Source organism: Pteropus alecto, unplaced genomic scaffold, assembly GCF_000325575.1.
Source record: "Pteropus alecto unplaced genomic scaffold, ASM32557v1 scaffold13, whole genome shotgun sequence".
Classification (NCBI taxonomy): Eukaryota; Metazoa; Chordata; class Mammalia; order Chiroptera; family Pteropodidae; genus Pteropus; species Pteropus alecto.
The window spans coordinates 1,080,144-1,094,095 of record NW_006434373.1 but is presented as its reverse complement, the minus strand read 5'-3'; the positions used below and the strand labels follow the sequence as shown (position 1 = coordinate 1,094,095).

General features: G+C 41.8%; 1 protein-coding gene across 5 annotated transcripts in view; it reads left to right on the top strand.

The window, feature by feature from the left end:
* ATP11A (ATPase phospholipid transporting 11A) overlaps positions 1–13,952 on the top strand; it is a 142,565-nt gene that overhangs the window by 67,284 nt on the left and 61,329 nt on the right. For all 5 annotated transcript variants that reach the window (XM_006909355.3, XM_025045005.1, XM_006909356.3 and 2 more), the window contains one exon: positions 8,251–8,373. In XM_006909355.3, the coding sequence (XP_006909417.1) occupies positions 8,251–8,373 (123 nt within the window). Of the gene's footprint in view, positions 1–8,250; positions 8,374–13,952 lie in introns of those variants that run through there.

Below are 13,952 nucleotides of genomic sequence, written 5' to 3'. Positions count from 1 at the left end.
TAAATTCTAAATTCAAAAGCATCTTGCCCTTACTGGAGTGGCAGAGAGATGGAGAGAGACACCTGCGAAATCCCTGTTTCTTCTCTTGACTACTGGACTTTGCGGTTCAAGGGGGAGCATGGCCATTTGCATCTAAAATAATTGATAGAAACTGTGTGGCTCCTAGAAGTGAGGCATTATCCTTGCTTTACACCCAGAATGTGAGGGTATAATGTTGCCCTCAGCTGTGTTTATCCCATTGTACTTTGAGTATAAAATTTTCAAGTTTCTCTGCTGTTGGGCATACTCCTTTGGAAAAGCATTGAACTCAATTTTATCCATTAAGAAATGATCTATATTGAAAACAGAACCTTAAAAATGTTACTTGTTTTCCCTAAAATGTAGAGAACCCTTCATTCTGGTAAAAGCTATGCCTCGTGGGTGAGAAAAGCAGCTTCAACGAAGTGAGGTGAGGGCTGTGCCGACTCAGAGACGCATGATGCGCAGTGCTCAGAACCTCACGGATCTGAGGGAGAGAGCTACCTGGCCGCTTTAATGAGATATAATTTATATACCATAAAATCCTCCTGTTTAAAGAGCACAGTTCAGTGGTTTTTAGTACATTTTCCAAGTTATAAGACCATCACTATAATCTAATTTTAAAACATTTCATCACCCTGAAAAAAAACCCCAGTACCCATTAGCAGTCACTCCCCAACCCCAGCCGCTGGCACCCACAAATCTGCTTTCTGTGTCTGTGGATTCGCCTGTCCTGGAGGTTTCATATCTTGGAATCACATGGTATCTGACCCATGGTGTCTGGCTTCTCTCCCTTGGCCAGGGTTTGATTTTTGTTTCCTTAATGGTTGTTGATGAGAAGCATCTTTTCATGTGCTATCGGCCATTTGTAGAACTTTGGTGAAATGTCTACTTAAATCCTCATTATCTGTCTTTTTATTATTGAGTTGCGACAGTCTCTTATGTAACCCGCTGACAAATCCCTTATTAGATATATGATTTTCAAGTATTTTTGAAGGGGATCGGCTCCACCATGGAGCCCTAGGGACTTTTCACCTACCTTTTGGGACCACACAGGCAAAGGCTCGATCCGTAGTTCACCTGCATCTCGGCAGAACATCTGCGATTCCCACAGGAACATGGAGGTTAAGGCTTGCACCCATCTCCCTATTCCCCTCAGAGGGTGTCAGCACTTTCTCATCACCTCTCCTGTTCTGATGATGTGAGGAGGCTTCTTCTTGCTCCTCCACCTCCCAGAACAGAGCCCTTTGAGCTACGGGTAAACTGTGATGCTTTGTAGATTTAGCTCTCTGCAGACCTGCTGGTCGACTTGGGGTCCTAGAGAAGGCCCAGAAAGAGGTAAATAGCACTTTGAGTTAATGAGTTCGTCTACATTATAATCTACATTCACTCTGCGGTGAGAATAAGTTTATTTTTCAATCAGCAGAACCCTCTGGGTCGCAGCTGCCAATATTAGATATATTTGCATGGTGCAGTCGACTTCTGTAGGTGACACATGTCGCGGGTAGAGTGTTGTGCTTTGGGGACATGTGCAGGTTCTCCTCCTTCACCTTGCCCTGTTCACACTCACCTGGGGAAGCAGTGCACAGTGCCCTTACTGCCTTGGGGAGAGAGGGAGATTTCATAGACCTTGTGGAAGTGGGGTCTGGAAGGGGAAGAGGATGGCATCACGGCCAGTGCTTGGGTGAAGGAGGTACAAAATGCTTAGAAGATTCTTCGATTCAGCTCATTTGCCCCAGTCTGTGCAGAACCAGTCCAGCCTCTCCAGATCACTCCATTTCTTTCCTAATTTAGCTCCTCTCTCTCCATCCCTGAGGAAAGATGCTCAGACGCTCAGGAGAAATGCTCCCTTTCCCCCTGTAGCCTTAAAGTATTTTTCTTATCATTCTGAGCTCCCATGAATAGGAAGGCATGCTGGCTTTGCACATTTCAGGGACTTTTTCTCTGAAGTTCAGTCTCTGTGCCCCACAATGATCTTTTCTTACCTGTGCATGTGTCAAAGGGAACAAGATAGAAATAGTCTGTTGAGATTTCTGCCTGGTTTAGCACACTACTGTTGAAATGGGTAGGCAGGTTTGTTTATCTTTACAGTTTGTAGATTTAAAATTAAATAGCTGAAACAACTCATTTATGATTTGGGCATATTATCTGCTTTTCGTCTGCCTCAGCAATAGGATGCAAATACCCTTGAAATACTGAGATTTGTAAAGAGTGTTAATAATTTGTCTTGGGAAGATATAACTAATATTCCTCTCTGCAAGTTAAACGATAGGAGCACAGGAAAAGCAGATTCTCAGATGCAGTGCTTGATGGTCACTTCTTCCTGCTGCTCTCTGCAGAGAGCCTGGGACCCCGTCTTGACTCCCAGAGAGGTCAGAGCCTGTCCATGATGCGCTGAGGGTCTTGGGCTTCCAGGCAGTGCCCACTACAAGAAACAGATCACAAGGATCCTAATGCTATTCATTTTTTAACAGAACTTTTATGAAAGCTAATTTCACTCGGGTCTGATTTTCTTTTACTTTTAAAAACTGCCAGACTAGACCTAACAGTGAAGCTCTCACCCACACTCTACAGCCACCAGCTCAGAAAGGTCAGGATTAGTCACTGACCACCTATGTTTTGCCCCCACTTCTTACTAGCCAAATAAATACAGTAGACACCCTTATCCAAGGGGCATATGTTCGAAAGTCTCCAGTGGAAGCCTGAAACCATGGATAGTAGTGAACCGTATATATAGTATATATTTTCCTATACATACATACCTTTTCACTTAAAGGAAGCGCTTTATAGCTTCTCTTATTCAAATTGCCAGAATCACTACTCTTGCTTTTTGGGGCCATAATATTAAGCAAAATAAGGGATACTTGAACATAATCACTGCAGTACCACGATAGTCGACCTGATAACCAAGACGGCTACTAAGTGACTAAGGGGTAGGTAATGTACACAGTGTGGATACGCTGGACAAAGGAATGATTCACGTGAAAGTTCAGAACAGAGTCTCAGTCCTTCCTTTTATCTTCCAGGATTAAGTGCTTAATTACAGCAAAGTCCTTAGTGCCCTCAGCTTCTCCTGTCCTCTCAGAATTACTGTCTTGCTCCCGTTAGTATTTTATTATTAGTTATGGGTAAGGTCACTTGGTGGCCTAGACTAGTATCATCACTCATTTTTTAAATAGCTGATTGACACCGAACCCTGTTTAAGCCATTTCACTAGGCGACTGTTAATGACATTTTCCTGCTATGACCCAGGCCTCCTTGGTGGTGGTTCTTGGTTCGGTATTACTCTCTGTCAAGTGGCAGGTCATACCAAAGTCTATTTAAAGAGAGAAAATCAGTCAAGTGATTTGGAGGGTGAGCAGTTCCAAGCCCCAGCTTCAGAGGTTTGGGAGAGCAGGAATTAATATTTAACCGAACGCTTCAGCACAAACTGGAGCATTGCACCGTAGATCTTTTGAGCCTGAGTGTCACTTGAACAGAGAGGAATGCAGGGAGGGTTAGCGAACATTCCCCCACAGTTAATGCTCCCCTTGGGCTCTGAACGCTTCCTCAGCCACCAGCACACGCACCCTACCTGTCAGAAAGGCTGTTTTTCAGGCAGCAATGGATCAACCCCTAATGTCAAAAATATCTTTAGAAAAAAGAATTAAGGGAAGGAGGCAAGAAGGATATTCAGATAGCTGTGCCAGCGTGATTTACAGTGACATTTTCTCCATGGCTCCCGTTTTATGGAATTGTGGCTATCCTCCCTTGTTCTGGAAAGGTGGCTGCCATGGCCGTCCTATGTGGTGCCACATTTCCTGAGTACGCACTTTAATTTTAACCATTTCAGGGTTGATTGTTTCATCAAGATCGGGAGAAGAGGAAGGACGGTTTGTTGTGTTAACATAAGCTGTTGACAAATGTCACATCCACGTATGTTTTGGATTTAATATACCATTTCTATTTAAAAGAATCCGTTTATACAATGAGTAAGATTTTAAAAATTCATTAGTTATATGTAATTTGCCAAAGTAAACTATACCCTCTACCAAATATCTTTTCAGATTGGTTATAAATATACTGCATATGTTAGTAAAATGATCTTATTTGTTTGTTGTGTTTCCCACACTACAGAACAAAAGTGGAAGTTTTTATTTCTAGCTCATCAGGACAAAACTGTTGGGTACTTTTACATTTGTGTACCTGTATTAATTTGCTTCAGTACTTCCAGGTGGCGGCATTGTTAGCAATCTTTATTTATTCATTGGCATTTCTGGGATTATAAGAGCTAAGCCCCACAGCACACATATGGGGTCCGCTTCCCATTCCTGGTCTCACTCACTGCTTGAAGAGGCTTCCTTATTTGTGGTTCTTCTCTCATTCTCGCATTCTTTCTAGAACACAGTACCCACCTGGACCACCCCTCTCTCTGACAGTCTTGTCGATGGTACATTTTTTCTCAGTCAAGCATTGTTGTTGTTTTGGGGCGTTTTTTTTTTTGTTTGGTGTTTTTTGTTTGTTTGTTTTGTTTTTTGGTGTTTCCCCCCCTTGTTTCTGTATGTGACAATTTTATTTGTGTAAAAATAAGAAGACGAAAGACTCCTTAGGTTCTCGTCTTCCCTCCTCAGAGCATGTTCAATCTGGCAGTTTGGCAACTCACCAGGCAGTAGTGGCTTCTCGGTGCTCGTGAGTTCCTCACAAGCCAAGGGCAGTTTGGTCATCCCAGTTTTCCATGGGAAGCTCTCCACCACCCTCCCTGGGAACAACAACTCAGGTGTGGTGATAGGTAAATTTGAATATTAGAGGCAATCGAGTGCTCAGCCCCATTTCCATAGCTCAGATTTGTAGTTTGGCTTGGAACCTGATGCCAGCCTCCCGGGGAGTGTGCCGGGCACCTTCTTGATGCATTCTGGACGACTGGCTATAGTGAGTCACTAGGATGCCTGCGAGCTGAGGAAGGCCATTCTGTGCCTGGTTTCAGCACTGTGTTGCTGACGAACATCTCTAACCATCCGGAGCAGAAGTCACACTGGGCCTGTTGGGCAGTGTCACCCATACTACCTAAAACGAATACCTAGAAAGAGAGACTGGTGTCTCCTTGCCTTTGGGACATTTCATGACGACCCACATCTTCATTCTTAAGGCTCCGTGTGGCAAAACTTCCTTTTTGTCTGCACCCCAGTGTGACAGTGGACAGACAGTGTGGCTGATATTTGGTTTAAGACTGGCTAGCTTAAGAAATTGCCTAATAGGGACTAATAAATTTGTATTCATTGCTAAGTGTACAGAAGACTAGAATCTTAGAGCTGGATGAATCATAAAGCTTATCTAGACTAATCCCTTAACATTATCGCTGATGAAATTTGACACAGAAATGTTGAGTCACTTGTCTATAGTCACAGAGCCAGTCAGCAGCAGGACACACACACGACTGCGTAGGCATAATTATAACCTTGGTGATTATACCAGGCATTCTCCAGGGGGGTCCTGTTTGTTGTATTCTCTACATCTTTTGGATATTTAATTTTAGCCTTCTTAGAATTAAACATTTGTGCAGAGAACAACACACAGAGCTCACCTTGGTCTTAATCCAAACCCAAAGACATTTCCTGCCTGCCAGTGCCCGTGTAAGATCACCTGGTAATTTTATGACCTCAGAAAGTGTAATTTCTCTGTCACTCCTTGGGCTCTGCTATGCGGACTAAGCAGTGAGCAAAGTCAGACAGAAATGTAGCTTCATTGACATTTCAGTCCATTGAGTTATATAACCTGTGAGTAGAAGTGAGGAGCCTTAAAAAAACTTCTGCGCTGTTGCTTCTGTTTTTATCCTCGGGGAGCAATATCGAGGCAGCTTCCTTATACAGGGTTTAGCTTTCATTTAGTAGTGAGTATGTGGTTCACTCCCAAATGAATTTTTCGTTGTGATGATTTAGGCAAATTCAATTGCATGTTGATGTTCAATTCATTTTCTGATTTTGTCCCACAGGCAGGTGTAGCGTTCTGACTTGTATTCTTTAAATTGGCACTGCACTGTTGAGTATTTTTCAGGTGTTAAATAATTATATTAAAAGCAATAAGCATCTATTAGACAGTGTCAAGAATATGAATTGGACTTAATAAAATTCATTCTAACTTTGCCTCCCTGGAGACAGGAGTCTTTTATGTCTCTGGCCAGAAGTGCCCAGGAAGCCCCAGCTCCCTCCCATCAGTGGGCACCACAGCATGGCCTGGAGGAAGATTTGAGCTTCCAGAGTCTGTACTAGGGCCGAAAGCCAACTGCTGTCTTTGAAGTTTAAGAGAATGGTTTTCTATTTTTGTATTAAATTTTATGTTTTATGCTTTTTTTCTGGTTTGTTTATTATATGTTCTTTTTCAATGTAACTTCCTGAATCCACAGGAATGAGAAGCACATGTTTGGCTATGTTCTGAGAAATAAAGGGAAGTCAGGGAATTTTTCTATTTTCTTAACTTTCGTGTCCAGAGATTTATTTATGAAGCTCTTACACAGGTTTTTTTTTTTTAAGTCAACATTCCTTACTGGTGGCTTCACCCAGAATGGGAAGGCAGCAGGGACGGGCATGGGGTAGTGAGACGGCTCCGAGGAGGGAGGGCTCATGCTTGCTGGGGAACCGAGTCTGGCCTTCAGCATCACTTTGTTACTACAGAACAGCAGGCTCCTTGGAGGGAGCCAAATGCCAAGTTCATGCCAAGGAAGAAGCACTGGTTTGTGTAGAGTGAGGCAGGCAGTGGCTGTGCCTGTTCTGTCTCAAGGATTTTGTGCCATTTCCCGTGCCCCTGCTGAGCAGCTCTGAAACATGGGTGGAGTTACAGAGACCGGTTTGCTCTTTATTCTTTAGTTTGTTTAGACTGTCCTGCAAAGCTAGGCCCTAACAAGATGATATGTAGGAAATGTGCAAACATTCAGCTACTGTGGATAATGTGCTGGCGGGGAGGACGAGGTGGTGGTAGCAGACACTTGAAAAGTCTTTTTATCCCTCAAGAAGCTGGTAGATGAGCAAAGGCGATGATAGTATAAGCAAAAAAAAAAAAAGGAATATGAGACTTATAATAACCTCGAACAATAGAATCTTGGATTGCTCATTACTCCTGTCTATTTGGCTTCAAAAAATGAGGGTCCGATGAAGCCACAAAGATGGACACAGCGATAGATGGCAGAAGGAAGCTGTACCAGGCTGGGAGCATTGCCATACGTTTTGTTGCCTCAGTTTATTCTCAACAGTTCTGAGTAAAGTGCTGTCGCTGCCCTTGTGGATGATGAAGTTAAAGTTCAGAAATGTCAGCTTGCCTGAGGCTCATGAGTGTCTCAGCGACAACTGAGCCAGATTTTGGCTCTGAGGCCCATCCATCCTTCCTGTTCCATCACACTGCCTTTCTCTTCAACTAAGGTTTCCATCTCCTTTTCAGCATTGTTTACTGTACCCCAGACAAGCCGATATCTTCAGTGTTCCTTTACAGGAATTGAGATGTGGTGTCCAGGACGCTGTTAGTCTGAGGGAAGCTCAGGACAACATGCCGGAGCTGCTGGTCTCAGGGGGTAGGGCTGGGACCCCATGCTGGGGCTGCTATGCAAGCATTTTAGTCTCTCATCAGTAGCTATAGTGTCTTAGGCACTTCGGTGCTGACAGCATACCGTCTGGTTGAGTATTTTTAAAAGATCCTTTTACTCAGATGATATTTACTTTATGCCTCATGCATACACCACTCTGAGTAATACAAAGATGAGTCAGACTCTGGTCTTCTCTCTTTCTAGGAAAGCCTTATTGATAAAGATACCTAAAATGATTGAATAGTTCTTCTACTCTGAACCCGAGGTTTTACTCTCTTCTTTCACTGAAGACCTTTCCCCAGATTTCCAGCCATCATTGTCTTTTCTCTCTTGGAAGTCTGAAGGTTTTGCTGTTGCTTTCTGTTTTTTATATGAACTCACACTATGTTATTTCCTCTGACAATCAGCTCTTCAAAGCTACCCCTCCACTCTCACTGGGAGCACAGGCAGCCCGCTCAGACCATTTCCATGGAGAGGGCAGGGGTTTGAAGGCTGAATAAGATCAGGGCAACTCTGGCCTTGGGAGGCGGGGCCCAGCTCTTCCCTGTGGCCCTGCACAATCCTCTAAGTTGGCAGCACAGATTTCTGTTGATGTGAACAAGTGTTAAAGCCAACACTTCAAGGAAGAGCTTTCATACCCAGAGTCTGAGGCATTTGGATTAACACCACTCTGTTTTCCACAGTGTGCTGGAGAAGAGAATTGGGTGGACAGTCGGACCATCTACGTGGGGCACAGGGAGCCCCCGCCAGGTGCTGAGGCCTACATTCCACAGAGGTACCCAGACAACAGAATAGTCTCCTCCAAGGTAACCTTCTGTCTGAGAGTTTATTAATTTCCTAACAGAACTCCTTTGGGGAGCATGGGAACTTTATGACAGCAGTTAGCAACACCGCTCCTAGAACTAGTGTCACAGCTGCTCTTTACTCTCAACTAAGGACTGTGGTTACAATTTACATGGGGCTTGTGCAGTCATTACCCCTCCGGTTGTCCCCGTAACACTGTTCAGACTAGCCAAGATGTCACTGCACATTTTCTTCACTTCTCTTTTAATTATATCATGGACATAGTGTTGAAACTGAAGTCTAAGACATTCAAATCCTACTACTGTCACTTATTTATTTGCTGTCTGGCCATGTGCCAGTCATGAACCACCCCAGGCTGGAGTTTCCTTATCTATAAAATAGAGACATGCTAGATGTCACCAGTGAAAAGAGTCTGTGTAAACAAAAACACTGCGCACATGTCAGAGTCAATTAGGTGCAATAAATGCAGAGAGGAAGAAATGTGATTAGAATGTCATCGTTTCAACGATGCACCTTGTTTTCATTGACTGGAGAGTGGGAATGCAGAGTGTGAATATTTTACACATTTAGAGAATCACCTGGTAAATGGGCCTTGAGAACAGGGTGGAAAATTTACTAGCTGGCTTTGATAAAACAGGTAAATGGTAGCTTTAGAGATTATGAGAACTTTCCCTTTGGGTGCCTGCACGCATGTGCCCATGAAGGCACCCACTATTCCTGGCTTCACTAGAGGTGTAGATCTGTGATAGACTTACTTAATTCACACATGAGTGTCCGGGGTAGATCAGTGTGTGTGGTAGACCTACTTCATTTTTGTATGAGCGATCGAAGAGTGCCCCGTGTTTGTTAAGAATATTTGAGAACAAAAAAGCTTTGCTCTTTAAGGCAGTTTTTAAGTGGAATTATTTTATTTAAAATTGTAATGTAAAATAATAATAATAACTGCTTTAATTGCCAAAAACGCAATGTGGGTAAGTAAATTGCTCATAAACAAAATCTCAACCAAATAAATAGAGTATGTGGTTACCCAGATGTGATAAATGAAAGGAGAAATAAAATGAGGAGGAATGACATATCTAAAACACAGGCCTTTCCAGTAGTGACATTTATAAATTTTATACAGTCTTAATTAGAGCTCACTAAAGGTGATTTCTATGCAACTATGTATTCTTTCAACCCACTAGTGTGGCTAAAAAGAAAAAAATCTTCAAAACATTTTTTTTAAATATTTAAAAATTTTTTTTATTTTTCAACTACAGTTAACATATAGTATTATATTAGTTTCAGGAGCGCAACACAGTAATTAGACATGTATATAACTTATAAAGTGACCACCTCGACAAGTCTAGTACCCATCTGACACTATACATAGTTATTACAATATTATTGACTATATTCCCTATGCTGTACTCTACATCTCTGTGATTATTTTTATAACTGGCAATTTGTACTTCTTAATCCCTTCACCTTTTTCATCCATCCCCACCCCGCAACCTCCTTCCCATCTGGCAGCCATCAATTTGTTCTCTGTATCTGTGAGTTTGTTTCTGTCAAAAACATTTCTTAAAAATCTAGTCCTGTGCAGTACAAAGGCATCAAAAAACAGGAAGTGCACTGCAAAACATTAAAATGGGGTGCCACGCGTGTACTTGTCAGGACGGTAGTCCGGGATACAGCTGATGGGACGTGAAACCTCCCTACACTGCACAACATCTAAACTGGGTAGGACGTTTGTCAAAGGCACTTCAGCCACCGATACAAATCCCTGTGCAGCTGGTTTCTCCCTCCAGGGACAAACTCAGCCTTGAAAGTCCCAGCCCCCAGTACCTTCCTATAGATATGGAAAGTGCTTTACAAGGCTTCACGGAGGAAATTTCTGAAACTCAAAACACCTGGTTCATTGGAGGTGTCAAAAGGCCTTCTTGATGCATTTGATAGAATATAGCTGGAAATTGAGGGATACTTTATTTATTCTAAAAGCCTCTGTCAACATTTCAGTAGACAGCAATGAAAGTAGTAATATCTAAATCCCCTTCCTGACCGCTGTGCTACCTGATTCAAGTTTTAGAGCGAATTATTTCCCTATTTTTCTTTCAGTAATCCCACAGCCAATAGCCAACACTGTTTTTGAGATGCCTTGTCTTCCCTCCTTGCTCTACAACTCACCATCTTTTCTCTTCCTTTGTCTGGACTTTTGTTCCTCTCCCTGTGGGGGCACCTTCCTGTCCCCAGCTGCCCTACGTGAACTGGAGCCCCAGAGCCTCCTTGGCTTTTGTCAAAGGAAACTCTGTGCTGGGGAGGTTGTAACAATGGGTTTGGATACGGACTTGCAGGTTCCTGGGGGCCTTTTTGAAACCGTTTCTTCTCAGGAAAACTCTTTTATATGAGGAGGCTCTAGAGTAGGAACTAAGAGAGTTAAGTCAATACTTCTTCAGGAGTTGGGTCAAGCTGTCCCCACAAAAGAGAGATTGAGTGTCGGGTAAAGTGCTCATCTACTTCATCTCAGCTCAGAGTGGAGAGGGGACTGTGCTCTCAAATTCATCTGTGTAGAGAATGATCTTTATTCCTCAAAGAGGTGAGATTAATGGCTTGATACCAGTTCAAGGAAAAATGATGCACAGCATCACCTCTATTGCTCACCAAATTCAGTTTGGAAGAGGCCCTCAGAAATATGAGGACTTAGAATCTAAGCCAGTGGACAGTGGCATTGATTTAGATCAACTGGAGTGGAAACCTAGAGCGTGTTTTTGTTTTCGTTTAAAAACAGATCAGGACATATGAAAAATACAATTTAAATTGTGAAACAAATTTACAAGCCGGTTTGAAGACTATGTTTATGGTAATGTAGCTATGTTTTCTTGGGAAGAAAACTTTTATTTCTACCTTAAAGGAAAAGACTGCTAACTAAGACTTAGAAGCCTATTCTCAGTGAGTCTGATTTTATTAAATCAAAGGGTTGTGAAAGCATTTGTCATGTACATATTTATACAAAGGGATTGAAAAGGCTAATTAATCTAATTATGTTACACTTCTGACCTATGCCACAGAAGCTCAATTATTGGTGATCAGCGATTGATGCAAATTCCGTTTCCTTTTGCGGGGAGACACACAAGGCAGGTGTCTGGCAGAAGAAGGAAAACCAAGACACTATTCGTAGCTTGACCCTCTTCCTTTCCTCTGACCACATGCAGAACTCCCCACCCAGGGCCTGCTTGAGCTCACCACTGCTGGCAGATCCGAGAACAAAGGTGCTCTGCTTCGTCAGTTTCACAAAAAAATTATACTTTTGGGCACAAACTTCATGTGGCTTCCAGCTCTGCCCCAGGGTGCTACAAAATTAAATAGTTATCTCAAACTGTACTGTCACTCCATACATTCGAGAAAGCTGAATTACTTTTGATTATTGTTTAGGGAAAATGACCTCTACCAATTGGATACGGGCGGTGTTCTTAATGACTTTCAAGTTTATCATGTCATTTAAGCCCAACAACAACCCCATGAGGCCACTATTACTTATTAAACCCAGCCTATGCCTGAAGACACCAAGCCTCAGAACAAAGTGAATGAGCCGATTCTTAGCCACACGTCTGACCCCGAGCCCAGCGCTCCCTCTGCGGTGCCAGCACTACCTCTCTTACCAGCCCATCGTGATGCTCATTCCTTTCTTATATCAATAATTCAGAATTTGGGCATAATTTTCTATTTTTTACACCCTCATCTCTCAATCATAAGTGACAGAGAAACTTCTACTCCGTGTGAGTTGATTGCCTTCCGCAGTTCGGTGACCAACCTCCAGCACGTTTTTAGGTCTGTCCCACTCACAGCTGTGGTGCTAGACCCAATTTCAGGTACATAATAGTCGAGGCCTCAGGGAAATTTCCAGATGCTCTCGTATTACTTTCTGGCAGCTGGCAAAGAAGAACAGCGCCCAGGGCTTTTTTCTTAGGGTGTTTTCTTTCTCCACATGACTAAAGATAGACCAAGTGAGACTGCTTTCTTCTTTGTGAGGAGCCATACTCCCGGCAAGTAACCCAGAACCAGAGGTGACTTATACACAGAGGAGAAGAGAGGAAGCAAAACTGAGCTCAGATGCTCATGAGATGTTCTCATTGCAGGGCTAACAATACACAGAACAAATGCAAAGACTTCAGGTATGAAATTTTTTGTGTTGTGAGAGAAATGCCAGGAATAGTTTAATTGTCTTGTATAATTCGCCATTCCCTAAAATATCTGTTATAGTAAAGAGAGATTTTCTGGTTGACTCAGACTTCTCAGTTTCCTTATAGCAAGAAAAAAAACCCAGTTTATTCCATGCCTGTGGCTCAATATTAGGATTTCCAGTATAAAGTATCGTTCTACTGATTGTATCACAGCAGAAGGTAGGACTTCATAGCTGAATATAGGTCAGAGTATTACAGTAAACTTTGTAATACACAAAGCATTATATTACATTATGACCCACATGTCTAAGCAAATATTTAGATCATTACCCTTTAACAAAGATGATAAATGTACAATTGGCCCACTATTATCAGTTTTCCACCTCTTATACATGTAATAAAATGATTATTTTATTGTACTTTATCCGTATGTTACTGGTATATCAGTGCAGTCATGAATATTTAAAGTATCTCACTGGGTTTTCAATTTTCTTATTATACATCATCAGTAATTAATAACCCTCTTTTGACCACATTAACAATCAGTGTACCAGTTCAAGGAAAAATGACAGTAAGCTGTGGAAATTACAAAGCTTACTGTCAAAGCTGCAGCATGGGTCTTCCATGCCTGATTAGAATAAAGAAACCATTTAACTGATTTTAAATTCCAGATTTGTGCTGGTTCCCTGGCAGACCAGAATTCAAAATTAAAAATACAGCACCATTTACATTAGCACCAAAAAGAAAAGCAATATATACTTACTCATACTTAAGTGTAAATCTACAAAATATGTACAAGAGCTATATGAGGAAAGCTATACAACTTTGTTGAAAGAAATCAAAGAAGTTTTAAGTAAATGGAGAAATATTCTATGTTCATGGATGAGAAGACTCAATGTTGTTAGGATGTCAGTTCTTTCCAAGTTAATCTATAGATTCAACACAATCCTAATCAAAATCCCATCAAGTTATTTTGTAGATATCAACAAACTGATTCTAAAGTTTATATGGAGATGAAAAAAAACCCAGAACCCATCGCAATATTGAATAACATAGTTGGAGGACTGACACTATCCCACTTCATATTTTCTATAAAGTTATAGTAATGAAGACAGTGTAGTATCAGTGAAAAAAACAGACAAATAGATCAATGGAACAGAATAAAGAGCCCAGACATAGATCCACATAAATATAGTCAACTGATTTTTGACAAAGGAACAAAAACAATGCAATGGAGAAATGAAAGGCTTTCTACGAATGGTGCAAGAGCAATATACGTCCACATGCAAAAAAAAGAAAGAAAAAAAGAACAAAATTGGAGGTGTCATACCACCTGATATCAAACTATACTACAAGGGTACAGTAATCAAAACAGAATGGTACTGGCATAAAACAGACACATTGATCAAATGAATAGAATA